This window comes from Salminus brasiliensis, chromosome 10, assembly GCF_030463535.1.
Source record: "Salminus brasiliensis chromosome 10, fSalBra1.hap2, whole genome shotgun sequence".
Taxonomy (NCBI): Eukaryota; Metazoa; Chordata; class Actinopteri; order Characiformes; family Bryconidae; genus Salminus; species Salminus brasiliensis.
The window spans coordinates 12,544,649-12,558,661 of NC_132887.1; the positions used below are offsets into that span (position 1 = coordinate 12,544,649).

A 14,013-nucleotide genomic window follows, 5' to 3' on the forward strand; every position below is an offset into this window, starting at 1 on the left:
TAGCCGGTAGCAGACATCTCCTTAGTGCATTATAATGTAGGTCACTTGAGAATCCCTGCACTGCAAGGAGGTGAAGACACAGAAGAGGTTGCTAGTGCCCTCTAGCAGTGCTTATGATCATCCTTACTCGTTTATAGGCATCCCAAAACGACCTTACTTGGGATATGAGAAACATAAAGCTTTTGAACAGTGGTCTATAGAATTCTCTTTCATTCCCTCCTCCTCCTCTTTAATCCTAGCGCCTCCAACCAAACGACCCTCTTCACACGACGGTGCCACATCACTGGATAACCGTGCCGTTGCGAACAGTTTCAGCCAGGCAGGCGCTGAACGGTTAAACCGTTGCCGTAGCAAACAGGCAGCAGGTGGAGAAGGCAGCACGCAGTGCACCCGTATTCACATAAACCCCGCCCCCTGCGCTGGGATTGACTAGTAGTTCAGACCAAAAAGCAGCCCCCCCCCGAATCGGCCAATCCGATTCACCGGTCTGCGTGCGAGTAACCAATCCCAGCGCAGGGGGCGGATAACGAACGACCAATCAGCACGCGCAGGAGGCGGGGCTCGTCGGAAAACGGGTAGGCGAAAACTAACGTACATCAGCCCGCCTGGCTGAGGACGGAACGGCGTCGACAACTTGAGACGGCGGTTAAACGGATCGCAGAGACGGTGGAAACTTCGTCTTTTACGGGAACTATGTCTCTTCTTACAAATTCCCCACACGTACTTCGCTAATTTACTTCAGGTAGGTGTCCGCAAAGCTGGAGCCGTTGAAGGAACATTAGTAAATCGAGTAGCTTGACAGTATTTCGCGTTTTCGTGCTGTTTTTTAAACCTGTTTTAAGTTTTTAGGCCGTTTGTCGGACTGAATTGGTGTCTCTGAACGGGATGAGCGGGAGATGCTCGGGTTTCTCTGCCTTCTGCGGTGCACGGAAAGACCGCCACGGTGAAGCTCGTTAACCGAGTATTACTGGATAAATGACTGAGCAAAGTGTGTTTGACTCCAGCGGACCAAGCCAGCGGCTGCATGGGAAATGAACGTGGCCGGCAAACATCAACCCGATCTGTTAGAGCGACCTGCCAGCCTGTTAGTACCAACATGGGTAAGGAAAGCTTATTACTCTCCAAACTGGACCTTTCGATGCTGAAAACGCACTGAAGCCGTTTATTTCGAGGGCTTGTGTACTCAGGGATTCAACAAGACATGTTTTTCTTTCTTTCTTTATTTTTATTAATAACTAAAGCATCTAGAATTACAGGATTTTCTGCTGATCCTACACTCAGCTCCATATAGACAGCTGACCTAGCTATAACTAACTTTGCTGATGTCTTAGGAGATTGTTGGCGAAAGGGAGATCTAATACTCAGAATAAATTTGATTTCAAATAAAGGTTCATTTGGCTAGCTATATATGCACATTGCATCTTTCTCTCCTAGCTGAATGGGTTTAACTTCATGTTTATAGGCGAGGTAATGCTATAATGCAGGCATCTCTTATAAAGACTTCAGATTCCAGCTGAAAAAGCAGTAGCTAAATGTTTGTGTGATTTTCTCGATGGAAACACTTTGTAAAAGTATATACATGAATTATTACATTATTCAGTGCTATTCAGAGGCCATTGTTGCGTTATGGCTTTGGGGTAACCATTGGGTTGTGGCAATGCTGTATGGTTATTCTATGATAATTGGGATAATTGGGATGTCTGAACCGCATTTATGTTGATTCATGATTCAAAGAAAGAGACCCCCAGTATATAATGACCTCTGGTTGTGCAAAAAAAAAAGAACATCATAGACTTACATCTGTCATATTATATATGCAGAAGCCTGCCCTTAACGTAAGGCATATAAGGTGTATCAGGTATGAGATGCTGGGATTGACAAGACAGCCAGCTTCTGTCATTTTACAGTACCTTTTTTACTGTCTGTGTGTGGCTGTACGGTTTCCCACGTTCCTCTGAGACGACATATGGAATATATCTGCCCTCACATCTATTCATAGAACTGTCTCAGATGTTTCTGTCGAAAAAAAAAAGGAGAAGCACATACCGTGCCTAGACAGCATCTTGAGAAATGTCCTGAATGTCCCTTTCTCAGAACTTAATCATATACCGGAGGTGAATTTGATAGATAAGGTGTAACATGTCCTAGTAATGTGTCTAATAACTAACTGTCAAAAGTGTGAGTATTGGATTGCTGTGGAACGCTTGGTTGTAGGGCCATGCTCATTTTGAGGGCAGGACTGCAGACTGGGAAAAAAAGGTCAAGCCCCTCCTCTTACACACATAGTCTCTCTCTATCACACACACAAAACATACAAAACACACTCCTATACTATTTCTGCTTGTTCAGGCATGTCTAAACATAATACAGCGAGTACACAGTAGCTGGGTTATTATAACCAGAATAAAAAGATGCAAGAAATTCATTTTCAAAAACGTTCTAGTCTCAGTATCTTCAGGTTTAGCTCACGCCCTGCAGTACCACAGCCCTGTAGAGATTTGTGTCGACCCTCTTCTGGGTTGCTCATTTCAATGTAGAGCTGGGCAGTATGGTTATACTGGCTTGCAACACACTATGAGACATCATGGGCATGTCGTGAATATTGTCAACTGCATGCTTATGTAAGTGTGAGTAAACTGCAAACATTGTATTACACATACTCCTTGTAAAACTTCTGCTATTGCAAACCTGGCTGGTGCACCCCCTAGAGGTGGTGTGTATAACGCCACCTAAATTGATGAAGAGAAAATTTCCCGACTATTAGTAGCAGATGACATCAGAAGCAGAAAAGCCTCTGATTGGCTCCTTTCTACCCCGCCTCGGCCTCACTAAACCCTGCCTCTGCACGCTCGTTATCAACACCCTAAAGTACATTTATGTTTTTAAGGGGTGGGAGAGCTGCTGATATCGAGGGTGGATGTACTCTTTAATGGCAAAGAACATGAAATTCCCTGGGTCCGGGTCTGGGTTTTCCAAAAGCATCATCTTAACCGGGAGAGAGAGAGAGAGAGAGAGAGCTCAGTGTAATACTCACTCAATCGTTTAAGATTCTTGCAAATCTTGTATCATTAAAATTTCAGTAAGTATCACAGTATTCTATATACATGCCATACCACATACCCCTGCTCCAAACTATGAAGAGCGTAGTGATTAGCTGATGATTTAAATCAGGTGTGTTAAATGCTAAACTCTGCAGTGCTGTGGCCCTCCAGGACTGGAGTGTGACACTCCTGGCTTAACCTGTATAACGCTGACAGCCAGAACAGTTAATCCTCAATGAGCCATCAGCAGCGTGGGATGTGAGAAGACTATTCCACATTTTGCCTGACAATCAGACAGAACTCAGGAGGGGAGGTGAGATGCGAAAGTTTTCGTCTTGTGTACGAACGCATGATTGGAAAAAGATGCCCTTTGATTACAGACTGATGATTGAAGAGGAGTATGATGGCCACTGTTTGCAGGGAAATCTGAAATGAGAAGGTCAAAGGGGTAGGGGCTCGGGACTCTACAAGGCCCATCTTTGTATGTACGTGCTTAGATATGCAATCAGTATATTTTTTTCTACAGCTTTCCTCTCAGGAGCTATGATGTTAGCAGCCTTAAATAGCACAAGCTGGAGGTGCTGCAGCTCAGGGGAAACTCACATGGCAGGTTGTGGCCAGCACTCGCGAATATGTTGGTTTGAGGTTATTGCAGAGTACCAGCAGTTCAGATTAGATGCTTTTTAGCATGGGCAGCATTTCTGCAACAGCATTGACAAGTCTCAAAAGATCTGCATTGATTGAGAACATTAATGAGCAATTTGATGTTCCTGCAGCCTTTTCTGTACATGCCTTTCAGCCTGAAAAGAATCTGATTTGTGCCTGTAGTACTGGGAGGCTGTAATTAATGGATTCCTGTCACATCATTCTTTAAAATCCAAGCCACGTTTGTAGCTGTCTTGTGTGAAGGATGGCTTTGTCATTTTTTTGGCCATTGTGGCTGAAACACCCCAGCATATCTATCAGAAGAACATTTATTGAAGAAATTGCACGACAGCGTAGCTTTCAAACAGTGGATGTTCTAAATGTACAACATTGATTAGAAAATAGATTAATCACTTCAAGAATGTGGTGTATGGTTTGAAGTCAAGTGAACAGCTGAGTACTTTTAGAGTGTAGTTTTAGATTTATAGTTTAGGTCCCTTTGGTCCAAACCAAGAAAACAATACATTACTGCATTTTAGTTCTGGTTTGTTTTAGGTTTTCACAGATATATACAACACTGAATCAGAAGATGTAAGCAATGTGAGTTAAAAAAAAAAAAAAAAAGATGTGACAGATTTTCACATTTATTTGGTGGAAAGAACTGTCCTAATGTCCACTAAGTTTGTGAGTTTTATGTATGTTTTGTTTTATTGACATGTGTCTGGGTGTTTAGAATACATGGCTTAGACTGGAGCTGGGCAGTATGACAATATTTAATCTATTTGTATCGATCAATTTTGTTATTGTGATGCTTTTCTAAGCATATTGAGGATATTGTCATTGCTTAATGAACAATTATCAGCTTCCGGTTTCATTACCACAGTGTAATTAGACCATATCGCCCAACCCTAGCCTAGACTCATCTGGACTTTTAAATGTGTCAGACAAGTTCAGCCTTATATTAAATCTGAAACTGCCCTATTTGTATTTACTAGCTACGAGCTCTTTAAATTTTAAATACTTTTTTGCAGGTATGGACCTATATTGGGATCATACTTGCTTTGCCCCATGTTGTATTAATATTTCAAACTAGCCAGGGTTTATTTGAAAGCTAGTTTGACGTGCAGAAGAGTTTGCATGGCAGCGTTTACACATGTCCTAACAACCCACATCAACGGAGCAATCACACTGGTGTTCGTTAAAATTTTAGACTGCATTGCCAAAATGCCCCTTTGTTTCTTCTAAAGGTCTCTCATGTATCATGTTGTGGTAACACGGTCAGTGATGCATCTATGTAGTTATATATGTAATGAAAGAGCAACTAGCCACTTGTGCTTAGAAATGTAGATGGTAGAAATGGTTGGTTTCTTTGGATCCCGGCAAGGCCAGATGGGAGCAAAATGAGATACATGGACATGGCCAAAAGAGACTAGTCAAAAAACAAGCAGAGGTCAAAAGTAATTTCTTGAAGGTGATGTGTTAAAAGCAGGAAAAATGGGCAAGTATAAGAATCTGAGCCACTTTGACAAGGGCCAAATTATGGTGGCTAGACGACTGGGTCAGAGCGTGTCCAGAACGTCAGGCAGGTCTTGTGGGGTCTGGTATGCAGTGGTCAATACCTACCAAATGTGACAACCTGTGAACCAGCGACAGGGTCAGGAGCACCTAATGCCGGTCTTACACCACACGACTTTTCAAGCATTTTTGCTGTTGCAGGCAAGTGTCTTAAGTCAGTGGAGTTGCAGCGTTTGGTGTAGGGTGGTCAGAATAGCTGTCTTTTTCTAGTCTTGACGTGCTGCACACTTGAGCAGCTGTGACCAATAGCTGTTTCTGTTTCTGCTACATTGTTCAACATTTTCTTGTAAATTTCCACCAAGAACATGATGGGAAGTAATCCCAAAAGGAGTCTAGTTGCAGTCTTGCAAAAAGTTACCCTGCAAGATTCTCAGTATTTGCAAAATCATCTGTGAGTATTGACAGATTGCCTTTAGATATGTGTCAGACCTTTTCCTGTTAATAGTATTTTTAGAGTCTTTTCAAAGTCTTCTAGTGTACAGTTAGCTTTATAGGACCTATTGGATGTGCTGCTAACGTCTAGGTGCCAGATACCACAGAACACCTTCAGATGTCTTGTGGTGTCCATGCCTTAAATGGTTAAATCTGTTGTGGCGGCACAAGGGGGGCCTACTTTATATTACACTGGCGGTGTTAATGTTATGGCTGATCAGAGTAAGTTGGCAAATTAGTACTCAGGCAAGGACGATCTTTCAAACAGTCTGGGATTGGTTGGCTGTGAGTATGTGACTGAGATGTGTATTTGAGGAATCATGGGTATTTTAGTTTGCACGGTCAACTGGGACAGGGGGACAACCTGGAAGCATGACACAAATGACTTGGGCTTTTCTAAAACATTAAAAAAATTAGTGTAGTGTGTCTACCAATGAAAAGGTTCAACTTAATTAAATTGAATTGGACATAGCAATTGGCAGAGTGGAGTGATTAACAGCACTGTCTTTTCTGTGGCAGACTAAGGTTCAATTCTCTTGTTTGGCAAGCTCCCCACACTACACCAATAATGTTCCTTGGCCAAGACTCCTAATGCTACATTTGCCAACCTGTGAAACATTATTCAAATTCAGATTACTCTGGATAGATGTGTCAGCTGGCGCTGCAGGTAGTGTGTGTTGCACATCTCCAGGGGCCTGTGGGTTCAATCCTTGCTCTAGACACTGTCTTTGAGAAGTTTGGTTTTCCCTGTGTGCATGAGGGTTTCCTCTGGGTACTCCAGTTTCCTTTCCCCTCCCAGAAATTACACAGGTAGGTAAATTGGCTATGCTAAATTGGCCCTGTTGTGAATGGTTGTGTGATGGACTGGCGTCCAGTCCAGGGGGTATTCCTGCCTTGCACAAAATAATTCTGGGTAGACTCCAGACACTCTGCAATCCTGACTAGAAAGAAGCAGATAAGAACATGAATACAAGGCATTTAAACTCTCCTTATTTTTGATGCATCAAAGAAATTATCTAATTAAGTAGAGATGGAAGTATCGATCGCCTGTGTATTGTATCTGCCATTTTTTAGTCCAGATATGTGAGTGGCTGATAATTTATCTGATCCTGAGAGTTGGTCAGATCATATAATCCAGATTTTGGGAGAAAATGCATTGGATAGAAATACGAGAGTCCATTACTCAGCCCAATACAGTGAGTATCAGTAAGTAAATACATTTTAAGCTCCACAGTGCAGTTCTGCGTGGGAATTTCAGGTTCTCACTGCGAGTGCAACAACATTTTAATGTGTTTAATTCCAAAAAGCAGGAGAGACAGAATATTACAAAAGCCCTGCATGATGATGACAAGTAATGTCTGGAAAAGTTAATGTGGCATACAGCCCCGCCCTCGATCAGCAATTGCGATTGGCCCTCAAAAAACACTTAAGTTAAGACACCACTATATTGTATTGAATCAAATTTAGAATGATGTGCATCGGTCCAGGCCTGTGTGTGGGTAGCCTGAATGATTTCTGTCCTGTCTGTGTATTATATATATATATATATATATTTTTAGTTTTGCCGTTTGACAAATAACTTTTGCCAGAATGTCTGAATTTGCAAGCGCAAAATTGCAGATGGACATTTTTAGAGTAAGTGTTTTCCTAGCAGAATTTCTCTACAGCCCTTTATAAAGCCAGCCAAGGGACCGAAAAGTTTACCCCAAACAGATGCTTAAAGTGAAGTGCAAATCTTGTGGAATTCTCAGTATGGTGTATGAGTGTGCTTGGAAAGTTGATGTGCATTTAAATATTCAGAGGATTTAGGTAGAATAACTAGTCCTGCATATGCTATAAGCAAACCTACTGTATGGTGCTCTTTGGTGGATGGTGTAGTGGGTGACAGCATTGTCCTCCTAATGAAGGACTATTCTTCGATTTCCTGACTGGACAGGTGACACCGCTAGAATTCTGAAATGCTACATTTGCACACATGTATAACATGATTCAAATGAAAGTGGCCCTGGATAATCCAAATACTGTAATGTCTAGATGTAGCTTCCTCCATCAAACAGAACACACTCATGATATTCTATAGCAGTTGCAAAAGTTAAAAATGTCCAAGCGTTCTGTACATGTTTGACAACATTGGATGCTTGACATCTTTAGGAAATAGAGCTGTATTCCTTATTTTTTTACAGCTTGGTACATGGTTCTGTTTTTTATCTGAAAAAATATATTCATATCATGCACATCCTTGCAAACATCTTGGTGATAAATGAATCCTTTTTGTCAAATTATTTTACCTCTACTGCATTTCCATCCATATAAATACTGCATTACATTTACCTTTACATCACCTGAAAGAAATGCCCACAGTAATTGATGTAGCTCTGAACTTGAAGCTTCTGTGGAACATGAATCATTCAGATCAAGTACGCAAATGCATGGATGGCATGTTTGGATTCCCATGAGGCATTATGAAATAAAACCTTCTGCCTATCATTGCCTACAACAAAATAAATAGATCCGTATTCCTCTTGCTGACTGGTGCCCTTCCAATAATTTCCATTGCATAGCAAAGGCATAAGTTCTTCAGGTGAAACAAATTTTTAAAAAATCATACATTTCACATTATCTCCAGCAGATGATTCTTGTTCTTTGTGTGATCACATGCTATTGGCTTTGGATGTTTGAGGGTTTGCCAATATGGTTTCTCATGGTGATTACTAGCAGCTTTTTGTTAACCAAGCTTGATTGTTAACCGTCTGATAAGAAAAAGTGGATCCCCACAATATTTAATATTTTGTTGCTGTGTAGTTTTGCTCTTATCACTGTCAGGATGGGAAGTCTCACGAACAGCTGGACATGTGTTTTACCTGGGCCGTATCCAGCAGTACTAAGTATGTGCACAGTAAATCATTAGGTGTGCCATTTTACCGGCTTACGCTAATCCCCCTCAGTGGCTTTTAACATCGCTATCACACACACAGACAAGCTATAATAAATCTCATCTGGCAAATGATTCTGCAATTATTCCTGAGATCAGCTGGATGGCACTGTATTAATGCTGTCCTGATATGTTTACTGACCCAATAAAAGAGCCTCTATCCTTCCTGTATTATTCTTCCCCACCCCAGCATTGCCTTTTCTTTTCATTTCCATTTTGATTCAGTACAGGTATGAATTTTAATGCACACCTTTTGCATTTTAAACCTTAGTGTGCCACTTCTCTCCCAAAAATGTCTTTGTAAAAAATGGTACAATGGTAATATCCAAGTTAAAATGGGAATATTTATGGATTTTTTTTTTTTACATTTTAACACAACTGTACAAGCAACAAGTTATATTTCCTTAAATGTGATCTGTAAAATTGCACGAGTGTCAGACTCATCATTATGGCTTTGACATTTCAACATTATCATTGACATTTTAACATAAACATTTAGATAGATGATGCCACAGCCATCCATAAGTGGAAGTCCAAGCCCCAGTTTACGCCTGGTCACTTGTGTCTTGAGTATCAGGATTATACCTGGATAAGGACAAGCCACATAAAAATGCAAACCGCTTTAGGAGGCCTGAGACACATTTGAGCCACATTAACATCAGACATAATTGCAGGACAATGAACGAGCTTGCATGTTCTGTACGACACAGCAATCTGATTTCAGTCTGACCAACAGGAGACGCATTTGACGAATTTCTAGGTGTAAATACATATGGCTAAAGTCTTATCAGGATACAATCTAAATTCAAGTCACATGAAGTGACCAGAAGTAAACGGGGTCCAAGATAACATAATTGGCTTCGCTCTATCTAGGTGGATAGGATGGCCCTCCATCTTCCCCCAACACTCTGGCTGATGGAACAGAATTGGCAGTTAGCCTTCTTTTCTGAGTGATGTTTAGAAGACTTTGGTTGGCCATCATCTTAGTTACAGTTTCTTTCAGCATGGATTACACAGAATTCAAGCTTTTCAGGTTGAGAATGATCACCCTTCCCCTTCATCACTGTAGGAATTTCATCAAGAGTTTTCAGAGAAATTCTGTTGATCACATTACAGCCAAGAGCTTTGAAGTGACCATAAAGGTAAAATGATGAAGCAGCTTAAAGGGATTGTGTCATTTGATATTTTAAAAGAAAATGGTATGATATATATATATATATATATATATATATATATATATATATATATATATATATAATGTGCCAGAACTATTTCATTTCTGGACTAAACAGTTACCTTACCAGTTAATCCTGTTGTAAAATATATTTTTCACTTGTCCTAGCTATGGGGAAAGATGATATTCTTGGCTAAGAGAGTGAGAGATCCAGCCCTGGAGGAGTGTAACATTATCAGGCCTGATCTCCAGTCAGCAGTTGACCTCCAGTCTCCTTCTAAAATTGCTTTGATTGAGGCAAGCCAGTGCCCAGATTCTCAGAGAAGATGCGGTGGCAGTCTTTGCTGCACAAATCAAGGAGCACTATGTGGTTTGTTTAAATTGTTAATTATTTGAAGCAGCTTGCATGGTGTTTAAGTATGTTTGAATAAAGACCTGCATGTGATGTGTTGGCTTACTTTTGTGCTAAAATCACACTGTCCCTCCAGACTGAAGTAGCCTACAGAAAAGAAAAGCAGAGCAGAGAATGTCAGTAGATACATGACACTTACTGCTTGGTTGAGTTTACCACATCTACTCCTCATCAACTCCCATGTTTCTTGTGCTGCATTGCAAAGCTGTTGCGATGTGTAGCATGGAAAGCACTGTTCAGTGTTTTCGAGCAGTGATTTTATGCAGTAAGGCCTGTTCTCTTGGGCATCTCCTGATTCGGCACTGTCTTTATAACCTTTACAGTGAAACGCGAGATATATCCAGCCTGGCAAAGAGTTGCAAAATTCTCCAGCCAAAAACATCCATTTAGAACTCATTGAATATTCTACTATAAGAATATGAGTACTGAAACGGGTATATTTTGTAGTGGTTAACATGGCAAAATGCATTCCAGACACTGTCAAACGCATGTTATGGAGAACATGCATCTCTATTTTAAAGTTGAAGCTCTTTTAAGTGGATGGGCAAGGATTTGTGCAGATACCACCCACAGATGAAGTGAATAACACTGATCAGTGGCACATGTCAGACCAGATCACGTTAGAGCAGCTGCAAGTACTGTATATTCTATATGTCCAAATGTTTGTGGACACCCCTTCTAATTGCATCCATTGCTGACACAGATGTGCATGTGCAGACACACAGCTCGTCCCTTTTTCTAGTCCCAGTAGAAAAGTATTGCCAAAGGAATAGGACTCTTTGGAGCAGATAAACATGAACCCAAGGGCACCATGCCAAATGCCAAAAAGCTCCAGCATTAAGCCGTGGAGCAGTGGAGTTGTGTTTTCTGGAATGATGGATAGTGTTCCATCCATGATACTGATGCTTCCTCTGCTTGTTGATTTGCCAGTTTAGTAGGTGTGTTTCAGAAAGGCAAATAACCAAACTGTGCTGATCATCCAACATCCTGCTTTCACTAATGCTCTTGTCACTGAATCAAATCAAATCCTCAAAGCAATGCTCCAAAATATAGTGGAAAGTTTTACCTGGACAATAGGAACAGTTACTCCAATAAAAGCTGAATAAACTATTTTAATATCCTTTATTTCCATGTAGTGGAAGAATTTCAGCCTACAAATAGATTTGTTCAATTCAATCATCATTAGCTCATCTAATTTAACATCATTAAGCACTGATTTGCCAAACCAGGTATTGGATAATAACTGTAAATAATGCCAGGCACCCAGGGGGAGAGCTTTTTCAATGCTGTATTGTAAAAGTACTATTTCTTGTATTAATGTTACTAGTATGTATTCTAATATCAGTGTTTTTCTATGTAAGTTAACACTTACTGACCACAGGTGCCTAAAAATTGCACAATACTGTATGTTAGACAGAAACTGAACTGTTCGGTAGGAGTAAAAACCTTATGTCCAGACGAGTTGGAACATGTCTGAAATAGCAAAGCTGGTGGACCTCTCCCTACTGACTGTGGTCTGAGGAGAGCTAAACCATGAAAAAGTGACAGGGTGTTGGGCACCAAAGGCTCATCGATGTGTGAGGGTGACAAAGGCTTCCTCATCCAGGTTGAACCGACAGAAAGGCTACTGTGGCTCAATTCTCATACATTTTTTAATGAAGTTAACAGAAGGAACAGGTCACAGCACCTTGCTATGTATGGGGTTGTGTAGCCACAGACCAGTCGCAGTGCCCATACCCACTCCTGTACACCACCAAAGGCACCTACAGTGGGCAAATGAGTGTTAGAAACTGTGCCTTGGAGCAGTGGAAAAAAGTCCCAACAGTAAAGTAGGCAGGTGAGATGTTTTGGCAGTACCATCCGCACTAATCCTTTTCCCCTTATGCGATAATTGTTCATTAACCAGCATTTGTTGGTTGTGACATGATCACATGGGTCAGCAGGCCAGCAGTGAAATTCTTAATATGGTGTAGTTCATTATTAGCAGAGATTTGCAGGAGCGTACAGGCTGGTCCGCTGTAGCAGTGCAGTTTGAATCCCAGGAGGAAGACATACAGAGCCCACTGGTGATCCCCTGGTGCATACTGTACCAGTGTTCTCACAGAGTCAGACCATGACTCAAAACTTTGATTAATTATCCTCTCCCTCAGGAGCTAGAGGGGGAGTCACTTGACCTAAATCTTGGTGTCTCACGGGAGAAAAGCTCCACGTTCCAGGAGGAGAACTGGGCCCGGACGAAGTGGCTCTAGATCTAGTAGCGGCTACAAAAATCGGTGTCATCCTCACAAGGACCTGCCAGTGTGAATATAATTAAAACACTTATGTCACATCCATCTCTTAGATGTGCTCTTTTCTATAAAAACACAGCCTTTCTGTGTTGTGTTTTTGTCATAGCAAGGTCAGTACAGGGAAGGACAGAATTGCTGACAGCAAGGGTCTCTATAAATTAGGCAGTGAGGCACAGGCAGTTGTGCTCAGATTGCTTTTGACACTCTACTTACTCGAATTCCCACTCGAAAGAAAGATTGGTTCCAGGATGGGAAATCTACTTTCCTCCATTTTCTCAGTTCAGGATCATTACAGGCCTGTTTATATTTCACTCACGTTCTGTGGAATATTTTTCAATTTAACAGCTACAGGAATGTGCTCTTGGGATTAATTTCTGAGTGTAACTAAATTAAGTCAGCCTGTAAAGCTTCTTGTTATCTGTCCTGTGTGCCTTATTTTCCTGAAACAACATTTCAAAGTGTTGCAGACCTGAAAGGGAGTTTTCTGTAGTACATTTTCAATTAACCCCTTGAAGCAGACAGGTCTCCGTCTGCCTCAAAGTAGAATCAGTCCTCCGCTCTGTGCTTATAATGGAGGCACAAATAAACCATGGTATTTACACTCAAACATGCTGTGGATGCATCCTGTTTGTTGTTCTCTGTAGCTAAAATCGGGCTTGTCAACAGCATGAAATTCTAAATATGCTTGCTGCTTAGCTGCTTTTCTTATTTTCAACTGGCATTCTCTCTAAATTAAGATGTATTTCAGAAGCAACTGGAAAGTGTAGGCTGTTCAATATCCTTTGTTTGCCTTTGAAAGCAGAAACATACTGCCACTGGAACATGTTGGATCAGCAGCTATTGAGACTAATACAGTTTAGAGTGTCGAGATGGGGTTTAATAAATGTAAAACTCTTTATTCGCTGCATACTGACTAGCTCTAATCCCAAATCATTCAACTAACGCAGCATTTTCCCTCTGTTTTGCAGACGAAAACCGGACTTGCCCTGCTTTATGACGAAGACGCCAATAATACCTATGACATCCGTTTAAAGTTAACAAAAGAAATGTTGACCATACAGAAACAAGATGTGGTCTGCATAGGCGGTGGTGGACATCACTTAAACGTAAGTACTAAGGCTTTGTTCTCCAAAAAGATTCAATTTCACTGATGCCCTAGCTTTTTGTTTGGTGGTTGTTAAGAGCTGAGCATTAACCTTATGTGCAGTACCAGCGCAGTGTTGTGAGAGAGTTGCTGTGTTACTCACACATTGCAAAGGATCAGCAAAAAGAGCGGCATTAGAATATTTTTCATTACATTCGATATCCCAGTCAAGCAGCTCATTCCAATGCATAGTCTGTAGGAATGAGACGCATCATCTTTCACAATTTACATCAATTGGCCTGTCCTCAGTACACTAGTGCTGTCTTTGCACAATGAAAGAAACACATTAGGTGAAATGTGTACACTGAATTATTCACAAATATCATCATGTTTGGACTGGTACTGAATGAATGTGTAATCAGACTATGCC

At 41.1% G+C, this 14,013-nt stretch overlaps 1 protein-coding gene across 4 annotated transcripts in view; it reads left to right on the top strand.

The window, feature by feature from the left end:
• The first annotated feature begins 620 nt into the window (after positions 1-620).
• The window catches only part of sntg2 (syntrophin, gamma 2), a 49,695-nt gene continuing 36,302 nt past the window's right edge, over positions 621-14,013 (top strand). For 2 of the 4 annotated variants that reach the window (XM_072689248.1, XM_072689253.1), the window contains exons 1-2: positions 621-1,100; positions 13,468-13,605. In XM_072689248.1, the coding sequence (XP_072545349.1) occupies positions 1,032-1,100; positions 13,468-13,605 (207 nt within the window). In that variant the 5' untranslated portion in view covers positions 621-1,031. The remainder of the gene's footprint in view (positions 1,101-13,467; positions 13,606-14,013) is intronic. The other 2 variants (XM_072689249.1, XM_072689250.1) reach the window with 2 other exon arrangements.